This window comes from Eptatretus burgeri, chromosome 16, assembly GCF_056783735.1.
Source record: "Eptatretus burgeri isolate ZD-2024b chromosome 16, Ebu_testis_v1, whole genome shotgun sequence".
Taxonomy (NCBI): domain Eukaryota; kingdom Metazoa; phylum Chordata; class Myxini; order Myxiniformes; family Myxinidae; genus Eptatretus; species Eptatretus burgeri.
In genome coordinates, this window is record NC_140976.1 from 26,743,136 (window position 1) to 26,764,571 (window position 21,436).

The window sequence follows — 21,436 nt, forward strand, 5'->3', positions numbered from 1 at the left end:
GGGCACACAACAATCATTTGGGGTGCCGGGGAATGGAAAACATAGCGGGTACCTGCGAACCAGAATACTTCAGCATGTAGCTTGAAGCACGAATGTGTGCTGGATTAATTTGGGATTCATTCGGTGACGTCTGGATAGCTCTGGCTAACTAGTCATTCGGTTGGAGTCCAGCGCACGTTCATGGTCGGAGAGCGCTCCTGAAAACCCAGGCCCCATTGAGATTTCGGAGCTCTATTGCGTGCCAGAGTTTGCAAGCAACTGAGGCCATTTTCAGCTCCGGAGTCTGGCAGAGCGGGGCTACTTCTCGGGGTAGTGTCTACGCACCAATGGGGACGTGCAGAAATGCTTACAGGGTCTCTTGATCTGATTTCTGGCTCCTCCTTCACTCCGGGCTCTATAAAAAGAGAGCAAATCAGGGTCTTTCATCTTTGGTCCTTTTTCGTTCTGGGTCTTTCGTCCTTTTGCCAGAGTCTTCCCGAGCTGAGCGCCGTCGTCTTGCCGAGCTGAGAGGGCAGTGCTGAATAGTTGCCAGGTCCTCACCGGGTCATCGGCTCCGTTCCATTCCACAGTCATCAAGAACAACACATTTACAGACTTTCTTACACACCTCATTAAGCCATCTCTCACGCATCTTTCTTTCCAATCTGATTGTGTCGTCCACTGTGGACGCATCACTGAAAGAGCATTACCGATTCGCACCTCTTCACACTTCCTCTTTTGCATCACACTGCACTATATTTTGCGCCTTTTGAGGGAAGAAAATGGGGTGTCTACGGTGCGTGAGTAGACACCCCATTTTCTTCCCTCCTTCCCTCTCCTAAGCGATTGGGTTGCGTGGATCCGTTGACTGTGCCAGGCACAATGAGGTCGCTTTACACCTCAACTGCTTCTCCTTTTTCTGGCTATTTCTAAATTCCTCGGGTGTGTCTGATGGCACCTGCAACGTGGATAATATAAGTTAACATTGTCGAAGTTTATATCGGGTTAATTCTGCTCTGTGTCCTCTTTTTGCACGTAATTGCATTTCTTTTGCCGCACCCACAAATCCTTTCTGTCCCACCCACAAATCCTTTCTGTCCCCCTGCTGTAAATTTTCTTGAATAAACCCCTTCGTTGTGCCACATGACCTTTCCTTGCCCTTGCTTGTAATAAATTGCTTATGTTCTAAATGAATCTGGCTCGTTTCATCTTTTCCTTCATTTGTCCAGCATGGTCCACACATTTGCTTCGCTGAGAAGTTCTACCCCAATATTTTGTTTCATTAGCCAGTGCGTACTTGGTAGCTCCACTCGGCTGCACTTGATGTGGTAAGTTTAACGCAAGTATGCACTGAGGGCAAACCCTTCGCACGTAAGGTATTATGTCCACACGTAGGGTATCACGCGAGGTAGTGTAACCCTGCAGGATTGGCCATATTAACAGGCGTGGACTTGTATGTGCCTGGCGACTTCAGGAACAGTTGTTCAGTTGGAACCTGAGTGCTTCCCCTCGTAGCGAACCCCAAATCCACAACAATATTTTAGAACTTGCAAATACAACCGGTCGCTTTGCTGACGGGAATATTAAGTGGGGGTGGGGAGAGAAGGAGGGCAGAGAGGGGGGAAGGATAGAGGAGGGAGGAGGGAGAGAGAGAGAAGAGAGGAAAGAGAGGAGGAAGGGGGGGAAGAGAAAGTAAGGAGGGGGTGGGGGTGAGGAGAACTCCTCATCAAATATCGCATACACTCTGGGAGTGGAACGGGAAGGGGAGGGGGTGGGTGGTGGGAGCGAGGAGGATGGGAAAGAGGGGAGGTGGGGGGGGGAGGTGGGGGAGGGGTATGGTTTTGGGAGGAGTTAAGTGTGAGGGGAGGGGCTCTCAACTTGAGTTTAGTGGTGGAACTTGTGGAGAAGGGGGGTGGGGTGGTGCAGGATCAAATGGGTACGATGAAACTGCACGTTAATGCAGCATGCGTCGACCTCCGGGAGATGTCCATTGGGAGTGGAGAGGGGAGGGCTTATGAGGAGGTACACATGAGGGAAGGCAGTGTGAGGGAAAGAGAATGTGTTGGGAGGGGAAGGGAAGGCAGGATGAAGGGAAGGGAATGCAGTGCAAGGGCAGCGTGAGGGACGTGGAAGGGAAGGTCGCGCAATTTGCTAGTTTTCAAACCAGTCATATTTTGCATCATTTTAATAGGAAGCGTCCACTGAATTGTACTGCAGCGGCTGCGATGGAACACTATACATAGATCAGTATTGCTCACATAAGTGGTGCAAACCACTTCAATATTTGGTATGCCCTTCCTTCCATCTGTCCGTCAAAAATGACAGCAGCTAACAGCACGTTTGACAAAATAACAAATAATAAAAAAGGATGCGGGTTCAAAAAAGGAAGCGGGTGGGGACAATCAACTGTTGTTGCTTTTTTTATTTGGCCTTAGCATGAATTAATATATGCTTTGTTACAATGTTATCATTCTTTTTGTTTATTTTGTAATTAAAATCCTTGACGCGGAAGGGCATACTGTTTTAAACTGGTCACTACACCTTAACACAGCATGCATTTAATACATGGGAATTCTTCTGGATTATTTGTCGTTCTTTAGCTTGATTAACTCAAGAGATCGTGATGATTATTTCGGTGTATCACACTCCACATCAGAAAGCTCCAGTAGAACTGCACAAAAATCATGACGCACGCACACGCACGCACGCACGCACGCACACACACACACACACACACACACACACACACACACACACACACACACACACACACACACACACACACACACACACACACACACACACACACACACACACACCTCATCCATTTATAGAAGGTACCAGAGCTGAGTCCAATGGAAAATTGAAGTCTTTTAAAATTGAAAGGCATGTCTGTGGGTATGAGAGGTATTCTGGGAAAGGAAATGTCTTCTTCCTTTAGTACTTCCAATAATAACGGAAGCCTCCAAAATATGTGGCATTAGCCTCTTCCCGGTAGGTCTGATTCCATTGCAGAGAACAAGTAAAATAATCAAACAAAATACCAATCCAACATTTCTTTTTTTTCTTCAAATTTTTCAATTTTTTTGCCTAAAATACTTCCTGACACACACTGATGATCCGTTTGGCCCTTCCTAACAAAAATGGCCACACACACTCACCTCTTATAGTTATAGAAAGTAAGATATTGTGTCTGAGTATGGACTTGCATACTGTGCCTGATTGTTCTTACATAATGTGTGTGAGTCTCCTGTACTTTTTCATCCTCCTTCCTGCAGGGCTGCTGGAATCAGAGTTAAGGAGTTTCACGGAACAAACAAGACTGAGCGTTTGCGCAATTTGATGCGTGTGCAGCGTGTTGGTGGCGTGATTCTTACCTCGTACTCATTGCTCATTCATACCTGGCAACAGTTAGCCACAAAGCATGGAAACGACTTTGTTTGGGTATGTTGTACTGTAATGAGCTTTGGTTGAAGCATTTTTGAGTGTATACCGTTTGGCAAGTTTCAATTCATTATTATCTTAACAAAACGAAGTTTTTGCAAGATATGTTAGTCAGCTTGTATGTTTTTTTTTTTTTGTCTGTAATCACGTATAAAAAATTCTGCAGAGCACAGTTATCATTGGAAATTTTTGTAACTTCGCATATCAGAGGCCTATAGAGGTCCCTTTCAGCACATAAAATTTTGAAGGTCAAAGGTCAAGGTCACTTTGTCGCAAATCAGGGGAGTCGACGAAACCCTTATTTTTTGAGTAATTTTCATCGAATCGTCTCCAAACTTCATGGGAATATAGTTCATGGTCTGGGGCTCAGCTGATTTAGTTTTTGGTGGCAATTGGCCTTGACCTTCATGGTTAGCGCCTGAGGTCAAACATATTTGACCCCAAGGTCAAATTTTTAAGTTTTAGGAACCATATCGTGTAGTACCTCAAATTGAACACCTCGATGAGTGCTTTCTAGATATGTCAAGCTTGAGACATTGTGACGTTATGAGGCAAACGCATATTTTTCATGGTTACTCAAGAACAATTCTCATCGGAATCTCTCGTAGGCAGATATTCCTCAAGGAGTCGCTCCTGGTGGATAGCAGCTCTGTTCATCTCAGTGTGACCTTAAAGAAGTCACACGTGGTCACCTTTTGGCAAGATACGGGTCTATTCATTGTTTTATTTGTATGACAGTTGTCTTGAACTGCTCCATTGTTGAAGTCTAGTATCTGTCTCCAAGTGTTTTTGTCTGCTCAACTGTATTATATGATGGTGGGACAGTGCCATTAACATTGGAAGTAGCATATGAAATCTTTCAATCGTGTTTGGATGGCCTGAGTTGTGAAGGAGATGAGTGATCCTCAAAGCCTCTTGGATACCATGAAGGTGTCAGAAAGCAGATACAAAGTGGGGTGGGGGACATAGGATGGTTGGTGGGGGGGGGGTAAGGAAAGAAATAATAATTATTCTGGAAAAGTATGGTGAAGGTGGTCAGAGTGAATGGACAGTGGTGGTGGAACTGTGTTGACACGGACAGCACTCTTTGTGAGTGTTGGAGAGAGATTTGTTTGGTGCCTGAGTTTTGCTCGAGCTGTATCCTGCATTATACTTCTGGCCCGATTTTGATGTTGCCAAATCCATAATGTGTGCTGCTCGTGCCTGATGGCTTCTGAGCATTGTATTTTCGATGATTCCCATTTTCAGGATATGATGATTCTCGATGAAGGGCACAAGATAAAGAATTCATCTTCAAAGACTGCAAAAGCTGTCCGAGCCATCCCTTCCAAGTTTAGAATCGCCCTTACTGGCACCCCAATCCAGAACAATCTACAAGTTTGTGCTTTCTTCCACTTAAAGTATATTAATTTGCTCTTGTGTTGTATAAGAGCAGCATCCCTCACAAATATCTGTGCTTGGTTGTTGCTTTATTTATTTAGTTATTTTTGTAGTACATCATAGCTTTAACATGATTTTTGTTTGTCTAGGAAATGTGGGCACTCGTTGACTTTGTTTGCCAAGGATCCCTTTTGGGCACACTGAAGACTTTTAAAATGGAGTATGATGATCCTATTTCTCGGGTTAGTGCACTCCACTCTTACCTTGACCTTCTTTTACATTTTAGATAAGTTATCTTCGTGTGTGTGTGTGTGTGTGTGTGTGTGTGTGTGTGTGTGTGTGTGTGTGTGTGTGTGTGTGTGTGTGTGTGTGTGTGTGTGTGTGTGTGTGTGTGTGTGTGTGTGCGTGCCACCATCTTCGAGTAATTATCCATGTTCATGTGTGTTTTCTTTCTCTCTCCTAAACTGCTGCTGCTGGCCGGAATGAGTAGAAACTTGGGGTGTGTCAGGGAGGGTTTTTGGCATTAACAAAATTGATGGGGAGAGGGTGAGGGAGGGTGGGTTGGGACGCAAATTATTTCTGTAAATGTTTTTGTTTAGCACTGCTGGTAGCAGAGTGTATTACAAGTTGCAGCGGGTTTGCCTGTAGTATAATAAAACACTATCTCTGTATGAAAATATTATACAATAGAAAACTACTTAGTCGATCTACATTCTTGCTCGATATTTGATGCATTTCTAAACTGCTGGACGAAATAAGTTGAATAATGGTGGTTGTACTCTGGGTGTGCAATGGAACGTTCTACCAAGTTGGGATGGCCATCTCTCCAAGTTAGGTTTTTGTTGCTTTTATGTTGAAGTGGGGAATTATCATAAGAAGTGGGTGAATGATCATACCTGCTAATGTCCTCTGTACCATTGGACAGATTAACTTGAAAATTGGATGTTATCGCGAAAAATAAAATTGGACCACCGGAAGGTGTACAAATCATTCTAAAATAGATCAATTTTCTGTCATAGATGCAGTATAATGTCATAGTACAGTACATCATAGATTTTAGGAATTTTTTTTCCTATACATTATACATTGTTGTGAGTTTGTACAGACTGGCATGGAGCAAAATGGAAAGGGGGAATCATTAACAGCAGAATGGAAGTGAGAGTGAGATCAAGGGGTGAGGGAAAAGAATACATGGGGTGAACGAGCTGCAACAAATCCAGAAGAGGAGGGGGAAACAGGGATGAAACAGAATGAACAAACCAAGCAGTAACTACAAAACGAAAGCAATTGAGGTAGAGGGGGTAGTCTGTGGGGGGAGGGGGAGTGATTTACAATATCCTGGACAAGGGGAGTGCTAAGGAATGGGGTCATTTGAGGTAGAAGAGATTGTGAGAATGGATTGGGAGGGGGGGGGGTTACCTGAGATAGTGGTAAACAGCTGTCTTGAAGTCCTGGAGGTAAGAATGGGACTGAACAGGCTGGAGAGGTTGGTTCCACAAGTGAGATAAAAGAGGAACAAATGAGTGTGAGTGGAGAGCCTGGATTTTGGCAACTTTACAGGAAGAGGGTGACTGCCAGACTGAGTGCACCCTGCAGAAACCTGGGAGGGGCAATGGGTGCAAGGCCAAAAAGGATGTAGTAGAATACAGAGGCCACCAAACCTGTCTGCAATGCAAAAGTAATAGGCCTCGACACTCAACTTCGTCACAGGAGATCCGAATAATTTTGAGGGCCTTGCTTTCCACGGCATCAAGAAGACAAGGTGTGAGGCAGGGGTGCTAGCCTAACGGGGAGAGCGCTACTTCATCAAGCCGCAAATGAAGGCCATCAAAGTTATTAAAAGTTCAGATTGGCCAAGGAAAGAATGAAATTATTACCTTGCACGATGGAGGATGCCCATTCGGTGGCTGGCTTTGGAAGCTAGCTTCGGAATATGATTTGGCCATGAAAGATCCTGGCTGATGTTGAGACCCAGAAATTTGAGTGACCTAACCTCTTCAAGTGGTTTGTTTATGAAGTCGATGGGAGGGTTTTTCAGACAGTCCTTTGAAACATACATGTCTGTTTGTTTGCTTATTTTTGATTGTCTGTGAAGAAATGTGTTGAAACTTTGTGATTGTACTCAGAGTGTGCTTGGGAATGTTCTATTAATTTGGGATGGCCACATTTAACTTGTGTGTTTACTTTTACATAAAAATAGGGAAGTTTTTCATCATAATTTGACACATATCTGTTCCTTTGTTTTGTTTGATTTCAATGCACTCTTGCACTGCTGGTCAGAATGTCTTGAGAAGTTGAGCTTGTCGGTTAAAAAGAAAAAATAGAAACACCTCTTGCTATTTTGGATTGTCACGTACAACTGCTGTTTCATTACTTATTTCCTTACTTACTTCATCCGACATTTTTCGGTCATTTGATTGTTGTAATATATATTCATATTACTATTCCTTTGACTATTATGCTGCCAAAGCTGAGGTCAAAGCTTGGTCGAAGAACTTTGATTGTAAAGAGAAGACAACAAAGCAGAGATGCTGAATTTGATAAACAACTTGAAGTTAGACTTGCCAATCAGAGAGAATGGCAGGTTTCTGTCAAATAATCAGGAAATGATGAACAACGTGAAGATAAACTTGCCAATCAGAGAACGTCATGCATCTTTCAGAGAAGCAGAAACTCACGAGCAACATCAGTCGCCTGACGAAAAAAAGACCCTGGCAAAGCACTTACTCAAGGGCAGAATCAGAGAGGCCACAACAGAGCAGACTCCGAGCTGATCAATTGGGGCATGAGAACAACAAGCTAATTATCGACTGCATGTTCATTCAGCAGGCTTGACATCAAAAGAAGGGGATTGCTAGACCTGCTGATGTTGCCTTCTTTTAAGAACACACTTTTGACGGAGACAGCCATCGATTCGGTGTCATTAAAACTTCGTCATACAAATGTGTGGCCACTGCAGAGCTTACCATTGAAAGGAGGAGCGTGATCGCTTCCTGCTGCCAAAACGGGAAAATTGATATTAACTACGGTGTTGGAAAGCCCAGCATCATTCCTCCACATCCACCCAAATCAATCAAGGACCTGTTTTAAGTTTCCTGTCAAATCTCTGACCGGCTTTTATGCCTTCAGGCATGCTACCCCAATATACTGGTGCTAATAGTTGGTATACTTATCATGTTAGATGGATTTTGACTCCTTTAACGAAGTTTGCAATAGCTCCAGATCCATCATCATTGGCCTCAATGATCATATCATCTTAGCCCAAGTGGCATAGGAGCACACAAAGGGAAGCAGATCTTCATTATGTGGATCCTCACCGTATCTTCAAACATTTTCCTCTTCCAGATTGTGCAGTGCTTGACCCAATCAGGTCATTGGTTTAAGCTGGACCAACAAAATACATTTGCAATTTTGCCAATTTGGTCAAAATGTGTGGACAAACTCAAGTTTTCCTTTTCCAAACAGAAGGTGACAAAAATAAACTCAATAAAATAGAGCATAAAACATTTAACAAAGCAGAATACATCAAAACATCACAGTCAGTTTTACAGAATTTACAAAACAGAAAGATACCAGCATTTCAATAGCAGAGGCTATCAACATCACTGACTATAAAAGGATAAAAATACACTTCAAGCTTTTTTTTTTTTCAAATACCTTGAACCAATGTATTATTATTTCACCTGGACTTCAGTCAGGTGAGCTTAGGCAATCAAGCAGTGTCTCGGTGAGTGAGTCAGTCTATAAGCACTTCAGTCATTCTCGCTTGAACTAAACACACAATTTTGATGAAACTTGGCTACAAGCTTCAGATCGTATGCCGAACAAAGGTGTATTGACCACATCAAAATCTGGACTTTACTGATATCCCTCCTCGCACATTAATGGGGTCTTCGGGGTTTTTTGCCCCCCTCCCCCCAAAAAGGTATTTGATCTCTTCTCCAAAACTACACACACTATTTCGATGAAAGTTGATCACAATCGTCGTCAGCCGTAATGTACCAAAGTTTATCGACCGCATCAAAATCTGTACTTGTTAAGGGGTATACGGGGATGGGGTGTGGGTGGTTGAATTCCCCCCCCCCCCAAATTAGATTAGCTCTCTCCTCCAAAACTACACACACAATTTTGATGAAACTTGACCACATCCTTCATCACCCGTGTTGTGCCAAAGTCTATTGACTGCAGCAAAATCTGCACTCATTAAGGGGGTCCATGGGGGGGGGTTGATCCCCCCCTCCAAAATAGGTGTTTGTTGTCTTCTTCAAAACTACACACACACACAATTTTGATGAAACTTGACCACAACCTTCATCACACTAAAGTGTATTGACTGCATCAAAATCTGTGCTCATTAAGGGAGTCTATGGGGGTGGGGGTGGGGGTTGGGGGTGGGGTTTGACCCCTGAAAATAGGTATTTGCTCTTCTCCGAAACTACAGACACGATTGTGATGAAATTTGACCACAACCTTCATCACCAATAACTAATGCCCTTCTTGAAGTGCCCTGCTAGTTTAATGCTGTGAACAAACTTTGGTACATCATCGGTCCTATGATGTACCAAAGTTTGTTCACAGCATTAAACTAGAAGGGCACTCGGTAGAGCGCATACCTCCCTGATTCAGTAATCAGTAATGCCTGATTCACGGTAACATATCTGGCCGAATACATTTTTGAGATGTCGTGCTATATATCATGTTTCGCGCTCTCTCAATGGTGAAGAATCACTTTAAAAATCTGAGTAGTCTGTTGGGGATCAGGATCTTCACCAAAATCGAATCAATTCTTCCTTGTCACACACCCCAACCTGTCCACCAAGTTTCATCTGAATCCGTCCACAACTTTTTGAGATATCATGCTATATATTAGTTTAGCCCTGTCTCTCAGTGGTGAAGAATCACTTACAAAATTATCAGATCCGGATCTTCACCAAAATCGAGTAAATTCTTCCTTGTCACACACCCAATCTGTCCACCAAATTTCATCCGAATCCGTCCACAACTTTTTGAAATATTGTGCTACATATCGTTTTTGGCTCCATCTCTCAATGGTGAAGAATCACTTAAAAAATTCTAGTAGTCGGTTCCGGATCCGGATCTTCACCAAAATCTAATCAGTTCGTCATTGTCACACACTGAAACTGTCCACTTTTTACTCCCGCAATCCTACTGACCCAGTTGCTCGCAAACCTGCAGCCTCTGTTGTCTCTGTCAGTGCCACCATTTCCAGACCTTAAAGGTAGGTTGACGTTACACAAGACATCAGAACCTTCCCTTTCAATTTCCTTGATATCTTTGTCTGACATTAATCCTCCACCCTCCTCCATGCATTCCCACCCACCTGAATCATCCTCTGCACCTCTTCTTCTGACTTACCATCCCCGGTCACTGTTCCCCCCCCAGATACTCAAGCTTATTTCCCTGTCTGATCGCCTTCCCCGCTAACCTGATATTCCTTTCTTGTCTCTGCTGCGTGACCCACATCACCTCAGTCTTCTCCATACTCATGTTTCCCAAATGCCTCCTTCCACCCCCCTCCCCAGTACTTCCTTCATCTCCCGCCCACTCTCCCCTGCAACAGCCAGATCGTCCGCATACAGCATCCTCCCCGTACTACCCCTCAAGCTCACCTTCCTACTTACCAGTTCCATCACCATAATGAACATGAGTGGGCTGAGAGTGCTTCCCTGCTGTATGGAATACGCAAAGCAAGGGGGAGAAAATAGATTTATCAACATTACATTCGATGATTCAATGAGATCAGCCCAGTGCTTATTTGTGCTGTGAGACTCGTGCTCTGGTCACCAATATAATAGTGCCAGGTTTAAAGTTGTAGGTTATTGCACAAACGCCCACATTGTTTCTGCATCCAGGTTATTGGGCAGGTTTGGATGTGTGTGTTTATCCAGTACAGTTTATTATTAACTTCTCTTTAACACCAATACTTACCAGATTGTAACAGTCACTGGCAGAGCAAACATCAGAAATCAAAATTAAATGCTCCTACGCATTGATAACATGCATTTGACCTCAAATGCCACGCTCAACATTTACATGGAATGCTTTGTAGCAAGCTCGTAGATTCGGCGGCGACAACCAATTACATGGCGTGCTTCAGAAGAGGATGATGGGATCCCACAAATGGGGTGTTTAATGAAGTTGTTTTTTATAGGACAAATGTCAATTTGTTAATCACTTTAATTTACCATGTTTACATAAAAAATTAATTTAAAAAGTTTACATAAAATAAAAGAATTAAAGCCTGGTGTTGGCACAGTGGTTAGGGCAGCGGCTTGGGATCCAAAAGGTCCTGAGTTCAATCCCCGTCGGGCCACTGAATTAATACACCAGGGGGTTGACTCAGCCTGTCATCCTTCCGAGGTCGGCGAAATGAGTACCAGTGTACTGGGCCGGTGTATACCCCGGTTAAAATAGGTGTACCATATCCCTGTGTCGTAAGAGGCGACCAGGGTTGCATCAGGAAGGGCATCCGGCGTAAAACATGTGCCAAATCACGATGCGGATCATACGGATGATCTGTTGTGGCGATCCCTAGAAAGGGAGCAGCCGAAAGAAGAAGAAGAGTTTACATAAAAAATTATTTATTTGGGGCCAAGACAACATCATGGATAATAAACGTATGTATATTTGAAATGTCTTCTCATTTTAATTCGATAGCACATCAAAGTTGATGTTGAATCCTGCTGCATTGACAAATGTAGTCATGATGTGTATTAACTAATTAAGGTAGGGCCTTCGATTAATTTTTTTGCAAATATATAATTAAGTATATTCGCCTATCCCTGTGTCGTAAGAGGCGACCAGGGTTGCGTCAGGAAGGGCATCCGGCGTAAAACATGTGCCAAATCACTATGCGGATCATACGGATGATCCGCTGTGGCGACCCCTAACGGGAGCAGCCGAAAGAAGAAGAAGAATTAAGTATATTCGCCAAATTCAACTTTTGGTTCGTATTCGTCCGTATTCAACCAAATGATTCGCATTTAGCGAATTGGCGAATGACTGCTTTGCCATGACCGTGAACAAGACGCAATGTCTAACGCTCAAGAGGGTTGGCGTGTACATTAATACAGACTACTTTGGACACGGTCAGTGCTATGTCTCCCAGAGTTGTTTGGGAAGTTCATTGCATTCTTATCCTGACCCTGACAAAACGAGAAAAAGCATTCTCAGATTAGTAATGTGGTATATAAGGAATATTAATTCAGGATATCACTGGCTCCCCAAAAAAAGGAATTCTCTTCCATTTGCCTCAATTCATAAATACAATGCACTCATGAAACATTGGCTGCAAGGTCAAACCTTGCTTCAATAACTTTGCCTGTATTGAGAAGACAAGCAGACAGAGATGTGAAACACGAACTATGGCATGAAGATTGACTTGCCAGAGAATCACAAACTGACAAACAATGTGAAGATTGACTTGCCAATCAGACAAAATGACATGCATCTGCCATGGAATCACAAACTGACGAACATCGTGAAGATCGTCTTGCCATTCAGAGAAAACGCCAGACATCTGTCATAGTAGCACAAAATTAAGAGTGATTTGACAATCAGTGTCATGTATCTGTTAGGGAATTGCAAACTGATTAACGTCTAAGTCGCCTTCCAAAAACAAAAATTAACACTTTGGCAAAGCTGGTACACGAGGACAGAATCGGAGGCAACTACAAAACAGACTTTGAGCCAATCAATTGAGGCATCAGGAATGACAAACTGATTAGCAACTATACTTTCATAGAAAGGGGATTGTTACACCTGATTATGTTGCCCAAGGAGAAAATCTATCCTACTAACTTGGCTGGAAAGTCGAGCAACATCCCTCCACAGCTAATCAAAACTATTGAGAACCAGTTTGTAGTTGGTGATCGCTTCTGGAAGGACATTCATGCTTACAACAGTGCTCTGTCAATGGCATTCATTGGGTTAAATGAGGCGACAGTACTTGGGTGAAATTCCTTACTCAACATACGTAGAATGTTTTTCCACTCGGGCAACAGTTTGTTGAGCTATTTTTTCCACAACTCGGACAACGACCTCCAGAACAGGCTTCAACTCAACCTCATGCTCTCGTGCTCAATCTGCCAGGAGATATTCTCCAAAAGGCCCAGTATGCATTGCACCAACATTGGCATGGAACACTTTTATAACCTCTCAGACTCCAACACAATCGTCACCTGCCAGACGTTATTCTCAAAGGTCAGAAAGCATTGTTCCAGTGTGGAAATACTTTTTATAACCAACTGCTCGCATGCGTCCACATAATACCACATCACACCAATTGTGATACAAGCGTGAGCAGAATGCCAAAGATGATGGTGTGGGTTTGTTTTGACACCAAGAAGGTTCATTGTCAAAGATTGTGGATCACAATTTACACGTTTCCTGAGGCTGACTTCATTCCCCTGTTGTTTAAGAATCGATCATGGTTAATTTGCTTTTGTTGCTTGGATGTGCCTTTTTATGTCAAAATTTATAATGCCAAAATATATATATATATATATATATATATATATATATATATATATATATATATATATATATATATATATATATATATATATATATGTTGTGCATTGTTGTGAGCCTGGTGTTGGCGCAGTGGTTAGGGCAGTGGCTTGGGATCCAAAAGGTCCTGAGTTCAAGCCCCGTTGGGCCACTGAATTATATTAATACACCAGGGGGTTGACTCAGCCTGTCATCCTTCCGAGGTCGGCAAAATGAGTACCAGTATACTGGGCCGGTGTATACCTTGGTTAAAATAGGTGTACCATATCCCTGTGTCGTAAGAGGCGACCAGGGTTGCATCAGGAAGGGCATCCGGCGTAAAACATGTGCTAAATCACTTTGTGGATCATACGGATGATCCCCTGTGGCGACCCCTAACGGGAGCAGCCGAAAGAAGAAGAAGAAGATGTACATTATTCTGCTCCAGTATAACAAGCCTGGTGTTGGCTTAACAGTTAAGGCGGCTGCTTAAGATCTTAGGGTGTTGAGTTTGAACTGCTGTTGTGCCGTTAAATAATATGACTCAGCCTGTCATCCTTCCGAGGTCAGCAAAATGAGTACCTAACAGCTTACTGAAAACAGGTACAGCCACGCTTCCAGCAATGATCCACCCAGCTAGCCAGAGGCTGCATACGAAATTGTGATGCCGACATTATAACACAACATAAAGATGCTTCCCCTTCTCCTTGCTCTAGTTAATTGTAATTGGCTATTGTTGGTGAAATTTTACTTCAGCAATAAAAGTTCTTTTTTCATAGTTTGACTGAGAATGTGGTCCAGAGGTACGCATACTCACCTCAAACCTATCTCACCTGGGTTTGAATCTCAGCCCAGTTATATCCTGTCATCCCAGTATTTCATCGGTAGGGTGATTCATCAATGTGTGTGTCGTTCTTCGGATTGACGTTGAACTGGGTGTCCTGTGTGCCAGCATTAGTTGGTGGACGTTAAAGATCCCACGGTCTCCTTCCTGAAGAGTAGGCGAGCTATCACTGGCACCCTGGCCAAATTAAAAATTCTTGCCCTGACATATAGAGGGCAGCAGCACAGCCGTACCCTCAGTCGAAGATGCGACCCCGCAGCCTTGTGCTTCATACGGAAGAAGAAGAGGAAGATAGTCAACATTATGGACCTTCAAACTTTTCTTTAAGGTTGAGTTGGTTGGCAGTTTGCCATAAACAAATAATCCATCTCCAACTAATGTTTCTCATCTGAAAAAAGATTTTTTTTTATTTTTCACTGAACATGGCCTTTTAATAAAATAATTGTTGTGAAAAATATTACCTCCAACATTGCTGCACATTTGGGATTCTCAAACAGGCTCGTCAGAAAGATGCGACGGTTGGTGAGAAGGCCCTTGGAATGCGCATGTCGGAAAATCTGCAAACACTGATGAAGCCTTACTTCTTGCGCCGGACCAAGGCTGACGTTCAGATGAAAACCACACATGTGCCGAATATCAGTGAGCCAGAAGAAAACGGCTATGAGGGATCTACTCAAGCAGGTGGTGCAGCTTTTTGTCACAAGAGGTATGTTAATGTTATCTACGGTCTGATGTATGTTTTTATTTCATAGCCAGATATGCATCACTTGGTCGAAACTTGTGTGTTATTTAACAGATGGTGGTATTATCATCAGTATTGTACTATATTTCTGACAGGCCATGAAGTTTTCATCTTTTCTGAAACTTCTATCTATAGTCGGGGACCTGCACCCGAATAAATATGCGTGACATTTACAACAATATTAAAATAAAATCATTCATAATAAAATTAATTGCAAACTCTTTGAAGGCTGTCACGTGGTCAATGGTTTTTCCCCAATTAGTTTTCAATAACAATTAAATTACTATTTTTTGTAAATAAACAACATAAATAAACCAATGTCACCCGCAGGGTGACCCGTATCTTGCCAAAAGGTGACCACGTGTGACTTCTTTAAGGTCACACTGAGGTGAACAGAGCTGCTATCCACCAGGAGCGACTCCTTGAGGAATATCTGCCTACGAGAGATTCCGATAAGAATTGTTCTTGAGTAACCATGAAAAATATGCGTTTGCCTCATAACGTCACCAAATGACGTCATAATGTCTCAAGCTTGACATATCTCGAAAGCAATTATCAAGGTGTTCAATTTGAGGTACTACACGATATGGTTTCTAAAACTTGAAAATTTGACCTTGGGGTCAAATATGTTTGACCTTTGGCGCTAACCATGAAGGTCAAGGCCAATCGCCACCAAAAATTAATCAGCTGAGTGCCAGACCATGAACGATATTCCCATGAAGTTTGAAGACTATCCGATCAAAATTACTCAAAAAATAAGGGTTTCGTCGACTCCCCTGATTTGCGACAAAGTGACCTTGACATTTGACCTTGACCTTCAAAATTTTATGCGCTGAAAGGGACCTCTATAGGCCTCTGATATGCGAAGTTACAAAAATTTCCAATGATAACTGTGCTCTGCAGAGTGATTTATACGTGATTACAGACAAACAACAAAAAAAAAAAAACATATGAAGGTCAAGGCCTATCGCCACCAAAAATTAATCAGCTGAGCGCCAGACTATGAACTATATTCCCATGAAGTTTGAAGACGATCGGATCAAAATTACTCAAAAAATAAGGGTTTCGTCGACTCCACTGATTTGCGACAAAGTGACCTTGACCTTTGACCTGCGGGGGGGGGGGGGGGTAATCTGAAATCGTTAGGGGTAGGATCAAATCGATTTCAAGCTGCCCCTGGGGGTAACTTGAAATCTTTGCACCGGCACTCTCGGCTAAACGTCGTTCGTGACCGTCTAAGACGAGCCATTTGTTGACACTTTCTCTCCATTTATCCCATCTTACAGACTTAAAACGTTTGACTTTTTCGTTCGCTACATTGTCCTGGTGAATAATACACTGGGGAGCGTCCTCACTGGCCATATTCATTAGAAATCGCCGATCAGCTGCCGGTGATTTCCTCCCTGCAGGAAAGCTTCCACCTTGGACAATTTAGCTGGTCACGTGACAGTCTGACGTAATTTGCATACGATGTCAGCCGCTCTATTGGCTGTCGAGGCACCACGTGGCCCACACGTGATCCAAGTTCAAATGAGAGAACGCTGGGAACGCATCGATTTTCAAGATGAAAATACACAATAACTGCAGCTGTTTGAGTGGAGAACTTTTGCATACGTGTGTATACGGATATATACTATCATATTATCAAGGTTTTGTCTACCCCCCCTCCCCCCGATGAGTGGAACGAAATTGCACGATACAGCTTACGGCTGATGGCCTATAAGTCGGATCACCTTCAGTGGCTGCTGGCTGAAAAATCCCTTCATTTCTTTAGACACAGGGCCCTCCTTTTTCGACATTGACATTATTGACGGAGGCTCGGTTCTGTATCACATTCGACCGAACACCAACTCAACATTCAAGGATTATGCAGATACGTTTTGCTCTTTCATCAAGGCTGAACTGGTGAACTGCATGCGCTTGTTCTTCAATTGCTATTTTGAGGAGAGTGTGAAAGCAGTGAGACATGAGAGGAACCGGAATGAGACAACATGTGATAGAGAATGTTAGAGTTCCAGCCAACATTTCGGCGTTCTTGAGAGACTGGAATACCATGGAAGAGTTGAACCATCTACTTGCCACAGCTGGATCCAAGATCCACATCCCAACACACAAAGACCTCTTCATCACCTCTTCCTCATCAGTCATCCACATTGGATCAAGTGTCCAAATGGAGGGAGACTGTAATCACAAAGAGGCAGACAGCCGGATTATTGTCCACCTTATGAATATGGTTTAACAGAGGATGACTTCCGTGAGAATTTGAACAGGGAACACTGACGTGGTGGCAATTGTTTGTGGTCAGTACCATCGGATCGACGAAGTGCTGATTTGGATCCAGTTCATTGCTGGTGGGAATGTTACTCAGATCAACATCGAAGAGCTATGCGATTCTCTTGGACTGATGGCAAAAGCACTCCCTCTTTTCCATGCATTCACCAGCTGTGATGTTATGTCTTCCTTTCAAGGAAAAGGCAACGTATCCTTAGCCAATGCCTTGAAAAGGAACCCATGGTTCACCGAAGTGTTACGGCAAGTGGAACACTTGATGGAGGTTGAGGAGGGTCGTGTTCTCTTGAGAGAAATCCAGCAGTTTGCCATCAAGGTGTACAATTCAAGAGAAGAAGAGAACACAACATCAATATCTTCAGGAAGAAGGCATTCTGTCAAGGAAAAAGGGATGTCTCAAATTCCTCCCACAAAAGATGCCCTTCTCCAACACACCCGACGTTCCATCTTCCAGGCCAGCGTTTGGATGTCCTCCCATGAGCAATTGCTCCCCGACGTATCCCCAGCTAAGTTTGGGTGGAAGAAGAAGGAAGGGGGGAAGGGATGGGTACCGCAGTGAATAACGGAGGCCAATCTCAAAAGCGGAAAAGGCGTTTAGCCAATGTGTTTTTAAAACTGGGTGCGACACAGCAAGGTGTCGCTGCAAGACGGAAGAAATGGGGTGTTCGGACCTCTGCCGATTCCGATGCCGGCAATGAGGTTTGCACATGAATTTGTGATCAAATTTGAAACACCGATTTTCCTTTTGTTGTCCGAGAATATGTTAAAATATTGAAATTCCACCAAAATTTTATGAAAGTTTGACAAATGATGAGTTTTGCTCATTTCTAAATAAGTGATTTATTTTCTTGTTTGGTCTTGAGAAGAGCTTTTATACGATGCCTCATTTGTAAGAATCGGTTCATAGACATGGAAGTTACAAGATGCACCCCTTTCGCCGGGGGGGGAGGGGCAATCAAGGGGCGTAAGGGGGGCACATTTTTTCCTTGTGTGTGTTTTTGATCCAATTATTTCTGAGCATCCTCAACAATACATTTCCAAAGAAAAATCGCTTTTGCCACAACCTGTAAATGTCCCATCGTCCTGATCCCCCAATATTGAAGGATATGCACAGGTGGATCACTTGAGTGACAGCTTTTTAAGACAGAAGTTTAAAGATGTCAGTTTTCTTTAAAAATTGCAAAAAAAAAGAGGACCTCCACTTTGAATCTACTTGATTTCTCACTTGAATATGTTATTTTTTTTTGTTCTTTGTCACTTGCATTTGTCCAAGTATTTTTGTTTTTGTCATGTTCAGAGATATTGAATTCAGTATTTTTAAAAGAAATACTCTATTGTAAGGTCGCAAGCTTTGATGCCTTCACTCAAGCGAAAGAACGATCTGATAATCTGGGTTTATCTGAGTGATATACAGAAACAGATATACACATCCTTCGTCATGCTGGACCAGATCAAAGAGGTAAGATGAATGAAATCTCATCCACAACTTTCCTTTTGAATGATTAATATAAAAATGCAAATGGTTATGGCTTATGTTTATCCTATTGGCAGCAATACTGGCTGCTCTTTGGTAAATAGCAATACTCCTCTCTGTGTCATGTTATATGTATTGCTCAAAGATGTGTTAAAATATGTTGTGAGATGGGGGGGGTGGGGAGGGAGGTTTATTGATTTGGAAGTGGTGTTGTGCTGTTTGAATAGTGAAATCTAATGTGTCTGTCTGGAGTGGAATCGTGCTATGAATATTGGATATGATATTTGAAGCAACCACCGAGAACTTCTGAACTATTTGTTTGTATTGAGACGAAGGCGTTTGATCATCGATATAGAAACTGAGGCCAAGTCTTTCAGGAACTGGTTAGACATACAAAGTGTGAAAGAGGGGCAATCCGCAGAGCTTCTGACTCGTCACTGAGTTGTCAGAGTGTAGCTCGGTGGAGATGGGGGGAGCAGATCAGAAATCTTGGAAAGTGCAAAGAAGGCCATTGCAGAAGTATAGTGGATGGACACTTTGTGGAACAATTGTGCTGGTTGTGCTGCACACGCGTGGTGTTCATTGTCAGCAGCTGCAACAAGAAAGCGATTCCTCTGCTCTTGGCTAAATGTTGCTGTGGCCATGGTGTGAGTTGCTGTTGGGTGTAGATTTCTGTCTGAGTGCCTTATGGTTGTTACCGCTGCCACTGAAGGTGGACGGAGGTTATTATTTCTCTCCTGTCTGTGAGCAGGATATCTCAAAAAGTTATGGATGGATTCGGACAATTTGGTGGACAGGTTGAGTGTGTTACAAGGGCGAATTGATTCGATTTTTGTGAAGATTCGGATCTGGATACTATAATTTTAAAAGTGATTCTTCACCATTGAGATATGGGGCCAAAAACTATATATAGTATGCTATTTCAAAAAGTTGTGGATTGGTTATGACAAAACTTGGTAGATGAGTTGGGTAGGTGACATGAACAAGCTGATTAGATTTTGATTCAGGTCCGGATGTAGATTCAGCCTATCAGTTGGTTGTAAAATGTTAACCGTTCAGTGTGGCAGAGATATGCGTTCAACTGAGTTGCCATTCTCGTTTCGCTTGTGGTCGACGACGTTCTTCCTTTATACTCGTGACTCTTGTGCCATGGGACTAGTCGTCTGCCTCATTTTCAAGGAACTCCACTGCTTCCAGTCTCTGCTGACCATTTATGCATGACACCTTAGTTTCTTTACAAAGCTTAGAATTGGCAATCAAAATATTTACTGCCTCCTTTGCACTCAGGAGCCTTTTGCATCAGTAGATTTCAGCCACTCCTGATGCCATTTATGGACAAACAAATTTGGCTAAAAAAGGCACAAACGAATTCTGTTTTGTATGTTTTTGCTTATTGTTTACATATTCTGTAGAAAAAATTGAAGGCACGTGCTTGCAGCAGTCTTGGATGATCGCAACTGGAATTCTACCTTTAGTAAAACTTGCTAGACTGTTGTTCTCTTGACTCTGTCATGTCTGATCTGATGCGTGCAAAGGCTGATCGCCTTAGCCATTTATAGAACAGTCAATTTATTCAGGTTACTCAGGTTATTAAAAGAGCATTGGCATTTCCTTACGACCGTTTGCATTCAGCTCTGATCTACCGGACCATAGATGATTGGTAATCTTCTTGGCTCGTGCCTGCAATCATTTCTTTTTGTTGAATTGCAGAAAATAGTTTTAAAGTTTTGAATCCCATTGTTTCCTTGATTCTGGCTTTGTCTCATGGAAATGTAATTTTTGAGTGTTTGGGGTGCGCTGGGTGGAGGGAGGGAGAGTGGAGGGTGTCGGGGTTTAAAGCTAGCCTGTTTAGCATGTTCATCTGAACCCCCAGCTCGTGGTCTGGGAACCCACGTTTTATATCCATATACAGTAATGCCCCGCTCTCTGAACACCCCGATTATCTGAACACCCCGCATATGAACGCATTTTCGGCCAGTCCCGTATTTTTAGATAGGAAATCCTGTACATAGTGCCCCCGATAATCTGAACACCCCGAAAATCTGAACACCCTGCATATGAACATGCTTTTTACCAGTCCCAAACCAGTTTTTACCCTGCACTGTGAACGCTACTCCAACCTTTGAAGGCATCAGTGCGAAACATGGCCATTGTTCAGCTGCGGCTGCATGGCAAACGTCATACAAACAAACGCCATTGCTAATTACCACCCATCGCGCAGTTCGTTTTACTGGACGCAATGGTGTGGATAGAAAATGCTGCGGGGTGTGAAGAGATACAGTGACTTAATTAGAACCTGTTTCTAAATTAATCAATGGTAATAAACCAATAAGCGTCAAGAATTACAATTTCGTCCAATCAGCAGAGGCCTCCCCCTGAGGGAGGAGCACAAGAAGACCCTGCACACCTCCCTTTCCATCAATCTTCACTTGCTATTGAAGTTCACGCAGTACGATACACCAAAATGCTGAAAACTCGTCATGATCTGCCGTTGGAAGATAAAGTCCGTCTGGTAAAGAAAGCGGAATCCAAGTCGCAACGCAAACTCGCTGCTGATTTCGGAATTTCGCTGGGCGCAGTGAACGGTATTTTACATCGTAAAGAGTCGATATCGAAGGAATTCGAAGACGGGGCCCTATCTTCGCGAAGTTGACGAAAAGGAGGCAGTTTCGTAGACATTGACAACCGCGTGCACACATAGTTCCATGCTGCTCGTTCAAAGAGGATCCCTGTCAGCGGACCTATGCTAAAAGCGAAGGCCTTTGAAATCACG

At 43.1% G+C, this 21,436-nt stretch overlaps 1 protein-coding gene across 1 annotated transcript in view; it reads left to right on the forward strand.

Moving 5' to 3' along the window:
• ERCC6L (ERCC excision repair 6 like, spindle assembly checkpoint helicase) overlaps nucleotides 1-21,436 on the forward strand; it is a 148,091-nt gene that overhangs the window by 31,652 nt on the left and 95,003 nt on the right. The window contains exons 7-11 of the mRNA XM_085859108.1: nucleotides 3,258-3,423; nucleotides 4,672-4,800; nucleotides 4,953-5,045; nucleotides 14,656-14,864; nucleotides 18,531-18,648. Coding sequence (XP_085715234.1) covers nucleotides 3,258-3,423; nucleotides 4,672-4,800; nucleotides 4,953-5,045; nucleotides 14,656-14,864; nucleotides 18,531-18,648 — 715 coding nt within the window. The remainder of the gene's footprint in view (nucleotides 1-3,257; nucleotides 3,424-4,671; nucleotides 4,801-4,952; nucleotides 5,046-14,655; nucleotides 14,865-18,530; nucleotides 18,649-21,436) is intronic.